A 17082-nucleotide genomic window follows, 5' to 3' on the forward strand; every position below is an offset into this window, starting at 1 on the left:
TAGAGAGCAGGGGAGAAAACGGGCTGACACTGTCTGCAGTGTTTGTTTCTGCCGCCTGTTTGGACAGAGACCGGTCCTAAAATATCCCAACAACCAAAGCCTCGGCTCGGCCGTGATCTGGCCCAGTCCCTCTTCTCATTGTTTCTTGTTTCAATAAGCTTAGTTCAGGCCACTTGTTTTTCTTTTTCCAAGTGCAGGGCCATTCATTGTGTGTGTAGTCTGGCCTCTCCAGGCCAGGTCCCAAGCTCCCTCTGGCCCCTCTATTGTGGCCTCAGCGCTCAGATTGAGACCCAGACATGATGAAAGGATGTGCTATCCATCGTTTGACGTCAAGAAGCTGGAAAACTGCTGAGGATGATGTTCTGTTAGGAATGTGAGCTGTGCAGGGGTTGTCACAGTCATCATTCTGACTTTGAGATACCCAAAGCATTGTGGGTGTCAAAGGGCTATCATATCCACTCCCTAATCTGAAGATAATTTGTGATTTGAAATCTTTGAAGTTGTGAGTTGCAGTAACAACATTGCCCTTTGCGGATTCTATTATCCATGGCCAGACATGGCTCATAGATTTACATACTGCTTTGTTGCTACAATGAGATAAGCACCGTATTGTGTCCATGGCACAACAGTCCAGCACCTTAAGTATTTCCTAACCTTTCACTGCCTTGCCAACCAGCAAAACACAGGAAGGTGGAACAATGAGATGAGCGGCTGTTTTTCCTGGTAACTGGTGTGATGAATTGTCCACTCAGAGGACCGCTTCAACTTACAAACCTGGCTTTGGCTTTACTGACTGTTGGTACTCACAGTAGCTTCATCAGGCAGTCCTTAACTTACAACATGGATATTTGAAAACCGTTGTATTCCTTTTTTGGTTTTTGCTCTCAGTTTATTATGTTGAGGCTTGATGGATGACTTTGCCTTTTGTCTTTCAGATCTGAAGCGTATTGTGCAGCTGGATCTGGACCTGAAGTACAGGAGCAACCTCCGGGAGCTCTTTAAGGAGTTTGCGTACTTCCCTCCTGGAGCTGTGATCGGCATTGGCAGAGAGATGCAACCAGTGTACAGGTAATAGACACCGCCACACACACATCTTATAGCTTTCTGCCCATGTGAATTTGCATAACACATTGCTGTGGGGGTGTGGACTGGCAGAGTGGCATGGCTGGGCGATGCGGTCTCGTGGCCTGCTGAAAGTGGGGCATGCAAAAAGCTGAGTGGAGATGGCACCTTTTGATTTCTGAGTGCTACAGCACTACACGTTTCCACTGAAGTGACAGTGACAGTCACAGGAGCAGGCAGAGAGAAGGTCTGCTCCGAGCACCACAATCAAGAGCTGTCGGAATGGGCAAGGGGTGAGGAGGGGTGAGGAAGAGCTAGGGGAGCCAATGAGAGGAGACTGAGCGGGTGTTTCATGTTTGTAGTTAGCGAGGGATGTTTGGGGCGGGGGGGGGGGGGGGGGGGGTGTTGTGAAGCGAGCATGCTCTAAAGGAAACTCCTGTGTGAGTGTTGTGACATTCCGAAGGTCATCGTGTTTTTGGGCTGCAACAACAGGAAGCTCTGTGCTGCGCTCGCCCACACTGCCTCTCTCTCTCTTCCAGCTGACTGACGCCATGTCCTCTCCCAACTCACCGTCAAAGCTCCTTAGTAATACACCTTTTTGGCTCCGGAGAGGAGAGATTTCAAATCGTTCTAGACACTTGTGTATTTTTGAAATTTTCACCTATCAGGACACAAGATTGAGCTTGTAGGGCTGTGGTTTGAGTTGGAATTCAGCTATTGTGGCAATTTGAGAAGAATCACCTTTTTTCCACAAACAATGGCAGACATTTCTGTGGGTAGTTTTGGTCTGTGAAAAGATTTGTGGGCAGAGTCATAGGTGGCTGTTGTTCCATGAACCATCCGGTTATCATGTCCGCAGCACAAAGCAGAGATTGGATTTCCCCAATCATCATTTCTTCCCTCCCTGAGGTATTTGTCTCGTCATGTTAAGCCTACGAAGCTGCATGTGTTTGCAGGGAAAACAATATGACTGTTAGCTAGATATTTGACATGACTACTGGTATGTTTATCTAGAGATTAAATATTTGAACAGGCAGTTCTCAGACTGAGCATACATTTTTCATTATGTTTGTCATTATCCATCAGCTCTCGGGGTAGTGTTAGGTATAAAACTCTAATTTAGGGAAGACTTGGCACCAACCACCCTAAATCTCAATCATGATGTTCTGTGTCAGACCTGTTTGTCTTTGGATGAGCATAAATTCTGTTGGCTTAGCACATTAGAAGATATGTTGCTGTTGTTACTAATTCAACTTTACATGTATAAAACAAGAAATCTGAGTTGAATCAATATTTGAAGAAATACAAAGAAGAAAAGTTATGTCCAACACACACACACACACGGATGGGTGCACCAGGTGTGATATCCAGAACTGGCCCTAAGTATCCATACATCTAGATCAATGCCATTTCTCAGTCACACATTGCCTGCCACCTGTCTCAAACATGCTATGGTAGTAAATTCCACTAAAGGGCACTAGAGGCAGCTAGTCCTCTGTCAGTGAATCATGTTTGTTTTCTCCCGTTTCCCCTCCGTCTCTTCCCTCTCATTCCATTCCCCTCCATCCTCAACCCAGCCACACTAACCCTGGAGAGCGAAGGGAATACACAGCAGCACTCAGCCCATTGTTTTACCCCATCGGAAAAAACGTGTCTCACTTCAGAAATGTGCATACCAACACATCCGTAAATAGCCGTAAAAAACACACACCAGTGTACGTTGTCTCAGAGAGCATTCACAATAGAATGCCCCATTTACCGCTTACACGTGATTGAGGAAAACATCATACTCTCAGAGGCTAACTTAAATAAGCATGGATTTAGCCTAATGACAAGCAGACTCCAGAGCACAGTGCTGTGAAGAACACCAAATGAGATTAGCTAATTTTGTCTACCCCCCCCCCGCCCCCGCCCCCCTGCACTCCACACCCCCACCTTTACATGCACTTCTCTGAGAGTGCCAAAGGACCTGGAACCCACACCAATAACATGGCACAGAACAGGAAATGTTCCTCAACAACACCTAATGGCTTATCTATTACACACTGAGGTATAGATCGATATACTTAATGCAACAGTATGGGAGAAATAACACCCCCCTCACACACACAAACACACACACATCCCACCCCCATGCTCCCCCAAAGGAGAGGGTAAACCAGAGCCGCATGTACACGTGGGCTCTGCTCCATAGAAGAAATGGTGGTATGGAAGAGCTCATCACACATATGAAACTAATTTGTTTCATCTCCCTCTTTCATGTAGCTTGGCAGTGGAAGAAAGTCAAATTAGTATTTTCCATTTTCATAGGTGTGTTCGTAGGCAGACTTGACATGTCACGTTCGGTTGTAATCCTACTTGAGTTTCCACAACGAGACAATGCACCTGATTCAGTGGCTTTGAGAGAGGCTGGTAGGGTAAAGTAGTAAACAGTGTCCTCTCCTCGTCTCCTTCCTTTCATGACTATCGATCCAAAAGGGATAAGATCATTGGAACAGAGCTTCTACAGCAGGGCCCTTCTCCAGACCTGTACTTCCTGGGTCACAGCTGTGTGTGAGTGTTTTTGTGTGTGCATGTGGGTTCTGTCATCCCCAGTCTTTGTTCTTGGGCTGATTGTGACATCCCATTCTGAGGCACTAACACAAACACGACTGGTCCGTTTAGACTGCACCACTGTTTTCCACCTGGGCCCTGCATCAAAACAGGACGCGTGTGTGTGTGTGTGTGTGTGTGTGTGTGTGTGTGTGTGTGTGTGTGTGTGTGTGTGTGTGTGTGTGTGTGTGTGTGTGTGTGTGTGTGTGTGTGTGTGTGTGTGTGTGTGTGTGTGTGTGTGTGCGCATGCGCGTACGCTCACAGGAAGGGGTTGTGGAGCAGCTGCTTGCCGCTGTAAACAAACATGTCTAGGAGGTCTCTTCTCGGTTTTAGAGGGACTGTAAGTGAGAGAATAAATCTGTGTGAAGAGAGGGATTTGCATGCAGTGAAAATATGTGACAGATTTAGGCTTGTCTGTTGGTACCTTTCTCTTTTTTTGTTGTTGAGTAGACTAGGGATAGGTGTGTAATGTGATGATTTACCAATGGCAGCCCTTTTGATGAGTTCTCTGTCTGGTTGGTTAATTGGCAGTGGAAGTGCACAGCAGCACTCTGCTCAGATCCTTAGACCTCACCACCAGTGTCAGAGGAGAGGCTCACAGTCTGGAAGGAGAGGACTTAATTGAAAACCTTTTGTTCTACCGCTTTAACTTTTCTCCACATCAGGAGAAATGTCTGAAAGCTGGGCTTTGGGGGAAAAAAAAAGAAACAATCCACCTTGCATGATGCAGAAAGAAAAAGACTGGGATAGAATCCAATTTAGCTGGACTTGCATATCATCAATCTTGTACATGCTTTGAAAGCATTTCTCAATTTTCTCTCTCCTGATGCCAATATGAACAAGATGAATGTCCTTTCCCGCTGTTGAATAGTCTACTCTAAAAAGAACCCATTGCCTCGCAATTTGCATTCATGTAAATGAGTTGGTGAAAATACCGTTTTACACAACAGAGCACATTACCTTCCTTAAGCTCTAAACCTGGCTCTTCAGCAGAAACAAAGCATCCTGCAGTCCACAGTGACGTCAGCACACTTGTTGAGGCATCTCATAGTAGCTTTTCCCCAAACTGTGGTGTTGTCACTCTCAGGTGTACAGAGTTCAGTTTGAAAGGACCTCAGAGCCCAGTACTTCAAAACTTTTAACATTAATCAGACTGATCTACTTTGCTATCCAAGATCAGATTGATCTGGCTGATTTCCCCTATACTTCTCAAAATCAGCCAGATGATCTGATCCTGGATAGTTCCATCCAGATTAAAAGTTTTGAAATACTGGGCCCAGGAGAGAGAATGCTTAGTGGTAGATTTAGAATTTGTCCACTTTATCTATAGGCCTATTTGTGTCTGCATGTCTGTCCACTATAGAACCTGAAGTCACCAGCCATGTTCTATGATCCCCCCTCTGTCCTTCCTCTTTGCCTCCTGCAGACATTCTCCCAGAGTGTTTACAGTACAGAGAGGCCGTTGTCCTGACGCTGTGTCCCTGGGCAGTGTTTATTCTGTAGGGATGCTGTCTGTCTGCCTGGGCCAGAGGAATGGGGTTTGGGGGGTGGGGGTGGGGGGGGGGGGTTACATATCAGGGGAAGCGATTACAGACACAACCCCAGCTTTCCTGGCAGGCTGTGGAGGGCTCCAGTTTCTCCAAACAGATCCCTATCTCTGCTCCCGCCGTAGCCCTGCCAGTGTGGGCGTTCGCTGGGCCGCGGAGGGGCAGGGGAAGCCCCTGCTAATGCTCTCACTGGCTGGCTGTACACACACGCAACCTGGCAAGGGGTCACGTCACTTACCGCACTCAGACCAGCCGGCTTCGCTGGAGTTTACCGGATCCCACCAAGACCCCACGTCACGACCCTGTTCCAGACCACGAGAGACCAACACGTGTTGTTGTTTTTTCTTTTCTTTTTTTTTCCAGCAATGATGTGCTTTCGCCATTGACAGAGGGATAAATGATCCTGGCAGCCTGTTTGTCCAGGTCAGGGGGTCATCGTTCATCATCAGGCTATAGTATATTCAGTTGAGGATGGGCCATTACTTTTTTTAGGAAAATAAAACGTGTCGACAGCAGAGCACATTTTAAAAGTTTTTTAAACAGAAAAGACCCCCAAGGACAATGTCTTTTCCCAAGACAGCTGTCTCCAACTCAGCTGTAATAAATCTACTGAATCCCCCAAAGCAATAAATGTCTTGTTGAATATCAACTAGGCCTATCGTGTAAAATGTAGCTGCGGTCATTCCTTTACTGTTCAGTAACCACAAGAAGCACACATTGATGTGATTGTGGATTGTTTTCCAGCATTAAAGATACACTGGAGACTGATAAATGGTATTGATCTAGATATATGAATACTCTGGGCCAGTTCTGGATATCGTGTGTGTGTGTGTGTGTGTGTGTGTGTGTGTGTGTGTGTGTGTGTGTGTGTGTGTGTGTGTGTGTGTGTGTGTGTGTGTGTGTGTGTGTGTGTGTGTGTGTGTGTGTGTGTGTGTGTGTGTGTGTGTGTGTGTGTGTGTGTGTGTGTGTGTGTGTGTGTGTGTGTGTGTGTGTGTGTGTGTGTGTGTGTGTGTGTGCTCCGCCTGGGTCCTGCATCAAAACAGGATGTCTGTATGCGAGTGAACACACTCCACTTAAATGTTCTCAGTATTGAGTGGAGAGAAGGCTCTCTGCTCCTTGTCTCTTTGCTAATGAAGTAAGCGTTATGCAGCAGAGCACAGCCACCCACAGCTGCATTCAGTACACGTCCCCTCAATGAAAAGTTCATTATTGGAAAAGATGCCCAATCTTTTACATCCTCCCACAGCCGCATCCTTAATGTTTTAAAACCCAGCGGCGCCTCTTACATAAGATGTCTATCTGCAGCCGGAGACACAGAGAGACTGAACCACTTCAGAGAAGGGAAGAGACAGATAATAACTATACACTTGTATGTAAATCTGGTTTATATTTTGGTTGTTTCCAATGTGTTTCCACACCCTCAAAGGCCAATTGGTCTGACTGAGTAGATATGGAGTCAGAAGAACACCATGGCATACAGTATGTAGCATCTATTTGAGATTTCATCCCTCCACTTCTCAAAACATTTGAAAGGACACCTGTGAACCCCATTCACTGCCTATCCCCCACACACCCCCAAGGAGTAGGTCAGCATGATGTTAGTGTTAGTACCCAACATACACCCTGACAGACAGTACAGTAACTACACACCCTGAGATATGTCCTATTTGGGGTCCTTGAGTTTAGAAATTGGTCTTCACTTCCAAAGGGTTCAGGCATATTGGGAAACAATCACCAACATTTCTAGTCTTCAATACACATATATATATATATATATAACCTCTTTTTGTCTCCGGAAACTAAGCTCCTCATGACGCATAGATAGTACTACAGTGCCACATCCACCTGAGTCATCCTATAATTGTAGTAATTAAAAGACTGCACAGTCAGACAGTCTCAGTCTGGGAAATGAGACCTTTGATTATAGGTGGCTGTCATGGATGTGTGGTTTTGTGCAAAGCAGACTATGGGAGATGTGCTAAAGCTCCACCCCTCTATGAGTCAAAGTATCGAACGTGTGATTTTTGTTTTGGAGGGGGTCCTATTTTTGGTGTGTTTTCCAACAGGATAAGAATTGGTGGAAGATGTTTCATTAGCGGTGCATGCTGTAGCTAGTTGAAGTTACTTTCCGATGAAATCTCCCTTTGCTTGGTACACCAGTCCAACATGCCAAGCCTACATTTTGTTTTGTTCTCTCCGAGTCTGAATCGGAATCCCCCATCTCAAAGTGTTTAATCTGCTCTCTGAGATCAGCCTGTTCCATCCTCTGAACAAAGCGGGAGACCACTTTGGATGAGGAGTGGGTACAGATTGTCTTTTTCGCCTGCTAATGCTCCTGTTCTGTTCGGGAGACTTCACTCTGGAGCTTTGGCAGCGCATTGCGAGCTGCCAGAGAACAGCAGCAGATGAGAGCTGAGTGTAATTGGCAAGCTGGTGGAAGGAACAGTTGTAGACATGCAGGGCTGGGCTGAGAGGTTCCAGTGAAATGAGAGAGGTCTGAATGTTCCGGAACAAAAGGGACAGGAGATTTCACAGATATCATTTAGACAGGGGACAAAGGCAGGGCTGCATTGTGCTCATATGCTGCATTGTAACCTGGCTCATATCCCCAACTAGGAAAATGTGGCCAGTGCAGAGGAGAGGTTGTGTTGGCTATGAAGGTTCATCGTCTAACTACAGTAACTCTTTAAAGGGGCAATCTGGAATTGGTTCATACATGTTTGGGCTTTTAAATGTATGACATACAGTATAACCATTGTTTCTTAAAGAATATCACTTATAAATGCCTCATGAGCATAGTTCAACTGTCTTACCCCATCAGAACCCAAAATACAGGCTTGTGTTAACAAACAACGTATAGCTTCAAAATATGGTTGAAACTATCATTTTGATCTCATGGATGGTCAGTCCTTGCATCCAAAGCTCTGGTAATGAATTTGAGAGGGGGTACATTTCTCCAGCCCCATCCCTCAGCTGTTGGGGAGATGTTTTTTTTGTTGTTGTTTGAATCCCAGATTGCCCCTTTAAGAACAAAAAGACATGTCTGATAAAGACAACACCCCCATATCTGGATATATAGGTCATGTGTATGTAATGTTGCCAAACTCAATCCAGGTTTTTCTGTTGCTTTTGGAATTTGGGATGAAAACACCAGTGTGGTATTTGACATGAGGGGAGAAGCGAGAGGTGAAATGTTCTGGTAATTGTAAACACGTGTCTGTCTTGGCACATTAGCCATGCTGTCCTTCCTTTAAACAGTTCCTTCTGCAATCTCTTATCTTCAACTTTCTTGGGAATATTTTCATGCACATTTTGCTCTATTGATGTATTTGGATCGAGGTCTCTCCCCAAGTTTCTAGAAAGGAGAATGCGTTTTGAGTTTTTCCATTCATTATGTAGGCAGTGAGTTACAGGCCTCACCACGACCTTCAGCCAAACCATGTTTGTTAGTTAGTTACTTAAGTAGACAGTGTGTTTGAATGTGTACATGTGTTTATGTATGTTTGTATGTGGGTGTTTGTGTACCTGTGAGTGCAAATGAAACAGTTGAAAACAGTAGCCCCGCAATCGACTGGCTCCGACCGAACTTGCGACCTTTGGCTTGCCAACACACGCGATCGTCTCCTCAAATACCCAATGTAAACCAGCTGTGTTATCGAAAAACTAGCAATTCAACAGTGTGGGTGGGGATATTTGAACTTGAGGAGTGAGTTTACCATCTTAACTCATTTACACTCACCCCTCTAAACTCATGACACCACAGCAAGCCTAGCCGTTGAGCCCAACTGCGTATCCGGATCACAGGCACCAATGAAACAGACGTCAAGTGGTTGCAAACAGTAGCCCTAGCTATTCAACAGTGCAGGTGGGGGTATTTGAACTTGAGGAGTGAGTTTATCATCTCAACTCGGTTACACATATACCATGTAGATGACTCTGCTTCCATCATAGAAGGCCTGACATACTGTATATTCCCCCCCATTGTAGCTCACTCCTTCTCACCCTGGTCCAGGCTCAGCACTGTGTAGGGTTCTCCATGACAGCACTACGACTTTTTGTCCTCCATCTGTATGATGGCTTCCTATTCAACATAAATTCTGGTGTCAAAACAGCTATGTGGAGAGAGAAAAGGCTGTGTAAATGTTGCCCTAGCCGGTCACAGTGGCCCAAATATGTGGCTCAGTGCATGGAACCCTCCGCCTGACTTTACTTAAGGGACATGTATTGGCTGTCAGGCCGCCATTCCTAGTTTGAGGGATGGGACCGTACAACGGGAGCTATGTGAACAAGTACGTTTGAGCTTATAGCAGCCTATTTATAGAACGGCAATAAAATGTGCTGTGACTGAGGAAAGCTGTCAGTCCCACAAGACCTGGCTGAGCTGTGGAGAGAGGAAGCACTTACAATGGAGGCCGCCGCCGCCTCCTCATCCTCCTCATTGCTATCCTCCCACTGAAGCTCATGTTTATGTGCATCAGGGGGACTAGCCTAATGAATTAGCATTTAGAATATAACGGCTGCTCATAAATTCCACTTATGCTCCCGGCTCAGAGCTGAGGTGGCTGTAAATGGTAATCTGTATCTTGATTGAAGTTGCTGACTCAAGTGCGAACTGACCCGCTCATCTCTAGACTGTACTAATACGTTCATCTTTCACCCCCCACATGTTTTAAGTAGTGCATTTCTGCATGAATATTTCATACTCGAAAGAGCTCCAGAAGGCTGGCCTATATTTCTAGTCTCTCTCTCTGTGTCTGTCTGTCTGTCTGTCTGCCTGTTTCTCGGTTCTCACAGTTCTCTCATTTTTGGCGCTGTAAAGAATCTGCTAGCCAGCCAGCACATGAAGCAAAGCATTTTGTACTTTTCTGAGGAGAACGTTGTGCCACAGAAAGCTGCCGAGGTTCAGCCCACAGCACTGCGCCTCCTCTCTCAGCGTCTGTAGCGTCTGGACTGAGCCACAGCAAGTGCTTTCTATTATTAGCAAGATGTGAAAAATAATCCTGCCAGAAAAATTTACCAAAATCAACATGTGCTTTTCCTTGTTTTGTTGACAAACAACATCAATCCACACACAATACCCCAGTAAATTTATTAAAAATGAAATACAAAAATACTTGATGTATAGTTGTGGTCAAATGTTTACATGCACTTGTAAAGAACATGTATGTCATGGCAGTCTTGAGTTTCCAATCATTTCTACAACTCTTATTTTTCTGTGATGGATTGATTGGAGCACATACTTCTTTGTCACAAAAAACATTCATGAAGTTTGGTTCTTTTATGAATTTATTATGGGTCTTCTGAAAATGTGACAAAATCTGCTGGGCTAAACTGAATTGAGTCCATCTTAATGCAAGGATAATAGTTCATGTAATTTTGGAATTAATATCTTTGTTTTTATAGGGTCTCTGATTTGCATAGGAATCAATTACACACTGTGTAGATTAGGATGTCACTACCAACTCACTACCAAAATGTCATAATTTTCTCTTGATCCTGACAAACTCCCCAGTCCCTGCCGGTGACACACACACCCATAACTTGATGCAGCTACCACTATTCTTCACATGAGAGATGCATGTGCTGAATTTGCACCAAACTTAATGCTTTGTAGTAAAACCTAATAAACACATTTCCAGCCACTTTCTTTGCTGTATCACTTGAATTCATGGTTGCAAACACAATTATGGATAGGAGAGAGATTATTTTCCATTAAGGGTTACTTTTTACCAACTTGGTTATTAACCAATTTTGTAGAGTGATTTGAGATGATGTTATCCCATCGACTGTGCTTTTTCCTCTCCACCATTCAACTTTGTAGATTTTTGTAAGTCTTTCCAGGCCTCAGGGTCGCATTCCTGAGCAGTTTTGTTCTTCTCCATTTGCTAAGTTTGTAATGACAACCTGATCCACACAGTGTGTAATTGATTCCTATGCAAATTAGGGACCCTATAAAAGCAAAGATAGTGATTCCAAAATTATATGAACTATTATCCTTGCATTAAGATGGACTCAATTCAACTTACTGAGTGATTTGTTGATGACATGTTTGCATTTTAGCTCATTTTAAGAGCGTCATAGCAAAGGGTCTGAATACTTATGTACATGAGGTATTTCAATTTTAATAAATTTTCTGAAATTTCTAAAAACATGTTTTTGCTTTGTCATTCTGGTGTATTGTGTGTGGATTGATGGCAAATTCTTTTAATTTAATCCATTTTAAATTGAGTCTATAACACAACAAAATGTGGAAAAAGTGAAGGGGTCTGAATACTTTCCGAAGGCACTGAATGACACATGGCTTGGATAAGCATTTAAGAGAGGATGGAATCAGTTCTAGGAGGTTGACATTTGATGATAGCAGAAAGGTCCTTAGTGAGATTGTTTTGTTGCTGTGATGTGGCTGTTGTTCATGATGGTCCAGGTTTCGTGTCCTGTTTTTAGCTCCTTGTTAATGTGTGTGGACTTTGTTGACAAGGTTAGCTTATTATGTCCTTTTTCCTGCCAGCCAGCAACATTGCTGTCTTCTTCTCTGCATCACATCACTCAGTTTCTCTCAAGCATTTCAGCCACAGTTAATTTGAATCGTTTTGTTTGTATCAATCCTTTGCTGTTCTAGGGGTAGCTGTTACACATACAAAAAACACTTAAACAAAAAATTCAGTTTTCCCTATTTCTTTGAAGTGTCTCTCATAGCCTCTAAATCCTGAGTGGAAAATAAAAGCAGGTGAAAATAGCAGGTGGATCTGGGAGCTTCAAAGCATAGTACCGCACACCAGGAGTACCTTTGAGATGAGCTTTTTCTCCCCTGCCTGTCTTCCTGGGTAGCTTTCAGCTCAAGTCCCCCACCTTCACCTCTTTCTTCTGAGATTGATTTACCAATTGATGGAGGCAGTTTCTCTAAATTGGAGTCTGGAGCACTTGGATAAAAGCTTTGTTTTGGAGTCCTTCCCTCACTCTGCTCCTTCTCTCTCCACAGCAGCCTATGTTGCTGGGGAGTTGTTGGGCAGGCTCAGTTGTTTCCTCCTGACATCAGATTGCAATATCCTTGAGATTCGCCTCCTCTGAACTTCTGTCCACAAAGCTTATTTTGTAGATAGAAGGACAGAAATGTGGGGAGGGAAAGAAAGGGTAAGCGGTGGTGTGGGGAGAGGGTAGAAGGGAATGGCTGCGTTTCACTGTGTTTTCATGGTCTTCTCTTTATACCATCCTCTGAATAGCTGTCGAGCACGTTTGGCTTTGTGTGGCCAGCACTGCAGAGAGCACATGAGCACATCCACGCAAACATACCAATGATGCCATGTAATGTTCTGGCCAAACAACATGACAGTTGAAATAGGGACATTATACAAGACTGTCATGTCCACCCACTACGCACACAATCTTTAAAGCTCCACACCCAAACTACACAATCTTATCCCCTTAATATCAATATGTCAGTCCACTCTTTTGTATAGAACTACTGCACTTTACCATATTTCTTCCATGTATATCTCTGTACTCCTCACACATTAAGTCAGCCAGTTCTATCTCTCTAGCGTAGATTTCGCCTCTCAGTTGCCTTTATTCTAGCAGCAGGATCCATTCTTGCAGATGGATCTCAATCCATTCACAACATTTACCCAGGCATTTCCTGGCCTAGTGGGTTCAAGCCAATCTGTGGATTTCATGACAGAGAGCTGCTGCTTATGAGAGGCCTGTTTGGCAGGTATGCATGTCTCGATTTCATGTGCGTAACGGGCTAAGCCTCCATAGTGTGGAGGGGTGAATGCACCCTTAACTTGCCCCATACTGTATCATGCCCTGAGGTAATATGGTGGAGGATGAGGCCCAGTGACTGTTAGGGAGGAGTTGAGGTGGTGGAGAGTCCCAGGTCCCAGTCTGGCCCTGAAGGTAATCGCAGCTGAGCAAACATACAGTATGGACAGGCAGACAACCAGGCTGTTGGTCTCACATTCCTCAACAAGAGCAGAGAATTGGAGAACTCGTGATAAGATCAGAACATCCTGGGGTTAGCCATGAGGCTACTGTAGATGTTAGCCAGAAGAAGTCTAGAGGGTGCCATAGACAGGCAAGTGATTAAGGCTTGGCTCTTTAGCTATAGCCAACGACTGACCACCTTTCTTATACCGTGATGATTCCCTTGAGACTAATATCTCATTCGACAATGATGACCTGACGTACTGTATGTACAGTATTGTAACATCAACAGGTTCCACCATACACATCTATGGTGATGTTCAGTTCTGTACAGTAGGTGCATTGGGTTAGCAGTGTGTTCGCAGAGTGGCCTGCTGAGTTGGCAGTAACCTCGGGCGGTTCCATCTGGCTCCTGGACCGCCTCTCTTCCTGTTTTGTGCGTAATGCTGTTTATTCAGCAGCCTTGGCCTGAAACAGATCTGCCCTGCACTCCACTGACTGGGACCAACCCAAACGCACTCATCTGAATGAGACATTTCACCAGAGGTCTACAAGTCCACCACAGGCAGGTTCAGGAGACTGTGGATGTGAATGCTGGGTCTGTTCAGTGGGATGCAGATGGACGTAAGCTAATCTTTACATTTCCAAGTCTAATGGACAATAAAGTACTCTTAGATTACATTGAAAAAAACAGTCCTATGATCCCTTGTGAGATATAATCAGATCCACTGTGTCTGCATCTCTGTTGAACACTGTGAACTACTTGAACACAGTGCTCCACTGAATCAGCCAGCCCCCTGACAGTTCTTCTCTCTCCCTGTCCTTTAAAGGGTCAATCTGAGATTGGTACATGCATTTTTTGACTTGTAAATTATTAATATCTATTGATTCATGATTAATGTAACTAATGAGCTCAGGTCAACTGTCTTTCCTCACCAGAACCCCAAATATAAGCTTGTTTTACTCCATTGTTTGTAAACAATGTAATTGTATATGTATTTCAGAGTGGTTACATTTCTTCAGCCCCATCCCTCAGCTGTTAACCAAATAAAGGGGCGGGGAGAACGTCCACTGTGTTGAGAAGAATAGGAATCTGGTACTATGCTTCTGATGTAGTGTAGCAGTATATTTGTTTATTCAAGTGCAAACTAAGGAGGCCAAGTTGGAAAAAACGGCTCTTAGTCTAACAAAAGTGCAGTTACATAGACTTTAAGTGCAGATACAAAAGTGCTCAAATTGGCCAGCATTTTCTGCCCAGTTTGCCATTATCAATCAGTGCTTTTACAGTTTCTTGAACTTCATATTCCATTGAACAACCTACCACTTAATGGTTAATATCTTTCTTTCTCTCCACTCCCTCCCTATCCCTGTCACTGCAGACACACTTTCTGGCAGTACCGTAAGGAGAACCTTGGGACCCGGGTTGGGGAGCCGCCTCCAGATGGCCTGCCGGGCTTCAACAGTGGGGTGATGCTACTTGACCTGGCAGCAATGCGGGACTCTGCCCTCTACAACCAGCTGCTGGAGCCTGGCAACGTGGCCCGGCTGGCCGACCAGTACCGCTTTAGGGGCCACCTGGGGGACCAGGACTTCTTCACCATGATCGGCATGGAGCACCCGGAGCTCTTCCATGTGCTGGCATGCGGCTGGAACCGCCAGCTGTGCACTTGGTGGAGGGAACATGGATATGGGGAGGTGTTTCAGCTCTACTACCGCTGCGACGGACCAGTGTATATCTATCATGGCAACTGCAATACGCCCATACCGGCTGACTGAGTTGTAGACCCGACTAGGGTGTTAGCCAAAGGGTGGCTTGGGACCCCGGACCCACTGGAGGGTTGTAGCATACTGCTTACATTGGTTTGTTTACCTGGTGTCCCGCTTCACTGCCCCACTGCTACTGTAAAGGCTGCTTCCCACTCCAGCCCCCTGCTGGTCAGGTGTGTAGCTGCAGCTTCTCGCTGGTACCCTCTCTGGCCAAAGAAAGGGCATTGCAACACATCTTACTCTGGAGGATTCAGGGACCTAGCCTGTGAAATGGACACAATGCCTTGCACATTCTCTCTTTTCACTTATTTAGAATATTTACTGACTTTGGTACAAAACTGTATTGGAGAGTGCATAAGAAAATATGTCAAATCTATATCAGCAAATATAACTTTCCTTAAAGGGGACGTTGACCCCATTACTCCATTAAATCCATGTTCATGTGTATTTCTGGTCAATCCACAATGCATACCATCTCGAGCTATCATCATTTTGCATGTATCTGCATCATAGCTCTGGAAACGCAAGGTCTGTGTTGAAAAAAGTTTTTCTGTGAAAAAACTCATACTGTGTTAAAAAATACGTCAGATGAGAGTTTTTGCACTCTGACCCTGCTCCACTATGCCAGTGAGCAGCACACGCTAGCTCTAGCGCTGTTCAACAGAAGGACCTTGTGTGGGAGGGAGAGGGGAAACTTGGGAGTTGTAGGAAATTACTCAAATGGGCAATTTGGTCTGAACGGGGCATTCAAAACGAAATAACGCGATTCTTTGTGACAGTGTTTACGAATGATGAATAAAACAACAAATCCACTGGGTACAGGGTAAAATTCCAGTTTAAGTTGAATGTTCCCACTAAACTGAAACAACTTAATGTTTGTGTTTGATATGTGGTAAGAATAAGCTGCAATAAAGTTTTTGGGTTTTTTCCGTCAAGTGTTTTATAAGCTGTAGGAGATGAGCTGTTCAGTGTAATTACAATTAGTATTGCAGTCTAACCTCTCTGCTGCTCTCGCTCTCTCTCTTTAGCTGTAAAGTGAGGACTGTCATCGGCTTGGTTTTTATCTAGGAATTACTCAATTGTGTAGTTTTTGATTATTGATTGTACATGATTAGTACTGTCTTGTTCAAAACTACCAAATAGTTATGCTAAATTTAACCATGTCAAATTGCAATTGAATTAATGTTGCACTATTATATTGATCTAAAGTTACACAGAAGCCCTATTTGATATCAACATGAAAATACAAGATAATTGTCATGTTTTTCCATTATAAGATGGGAATCCATATTTTAGGGATCAGAAAATCTAATCTAAAAATCATTTGTTTGTTTTTTTCTTCCAACATTTGTAAAAAAGATCCCCATGGGTTGCATGATTGACCATCTCTCTGTTCTTCAAAACCGTTTTTCATGGGTGTCAATCACTTTTTCATGGTCCAGTGAGTTCTCAAATGTAAAGAGGATGGTTTTACCATCTCCTGTGGTGATTGGTAATATCTACATTTTCAAAGATTTGTGCCACTTGCAAAATTCAAGGAGAAGCATAACATCGAAGCCCTATAGGCCTACTCCAAAATAAGTCATTTTAGTTGTCTAGCTTGATCATTGGTAGGTGTTTGGTCAACTTTTTTATGAATGTCACGTTCCTTTTTACAACATACAAGAGTGATTTATGTAACAATTTCCTGAAAATAAAAACTGCAAATCTATATGTCAAACAAATAGGGCATGCAAGACTATAACCCTAACCTTCTGCCTCAGGACTCTGTCACCAAATTAGGGTTGTGAGCATATTTACAGATACAGTGAAATAACAAAAACGATCATATGTACGCCCAAATGAGTCACCCTGAAGTAGGTAGCATTAAAATGTTATAATTTAAAGAGAGGCTTTATTGGGTGGAAAAAAGGACATCCAAGGGAGTATATGTCAGAGTAATAAAGGTTAAAGTTTGGAGTTATATCTTTGTTATTATAAATAATCTATCGGGGTAGTGCTGGATGACAGTGCAAAAGCTTGGAGCATGAACATTTTTGACTTTAAACTAAGATGAATGAATATACCTCCATTCGTTTGCAATGCTCTGGGTGGGTTGGGAGTTTGGATAGAGCTAGAGATCAGGAAAATATATATATATATCAAAGATACAGCTAAAATGGCATACAAGACCTCATGAAGAAGAGGCTTGCAG

General features: G+C 44.0%; 1 protein-coding gene across 2 annotated transcripts in view; it reads left to right on the plus strand.

Moving 5' to 3' along the window:
- xxylt1 (xyloside xylosyltransferase 1) overlaps window positions 1-15819 on the plus strand; it is a 29905-nt gene extending 14086 nt beyond the window's left edge. For both annotated transcript variants that reach the window (XM_083672529.1, XM_083672528.1), the window contains exons 5-6: window positions 936-1068; window positions 14501-15819. In XM_083672529.1, coding sequence (XP_083528655.1) covers window positions 936-1068; window positions 14501-14897 — 530 coding nt within the window. In that variant the 3' untranslated portion in view covers window positions 14898-15819. The remainder of the gene's footprint in view (window positions 1-935; window positions 1069-14500) is intronic.
- The last annotated feature ends 1263 nt before the right edge of the window (window positions 15820-17082 follow it).

This window comes from Argentina silus, assembly GCF_951799395.1.
Source record: "Argentina silus genome assembly, chromosome: 6".
NCBI lineage: Eukaryota > Metazoa > Chordata > Actinopteri > Argentiniformes > Argentinidae > Argentina > Argentina silus.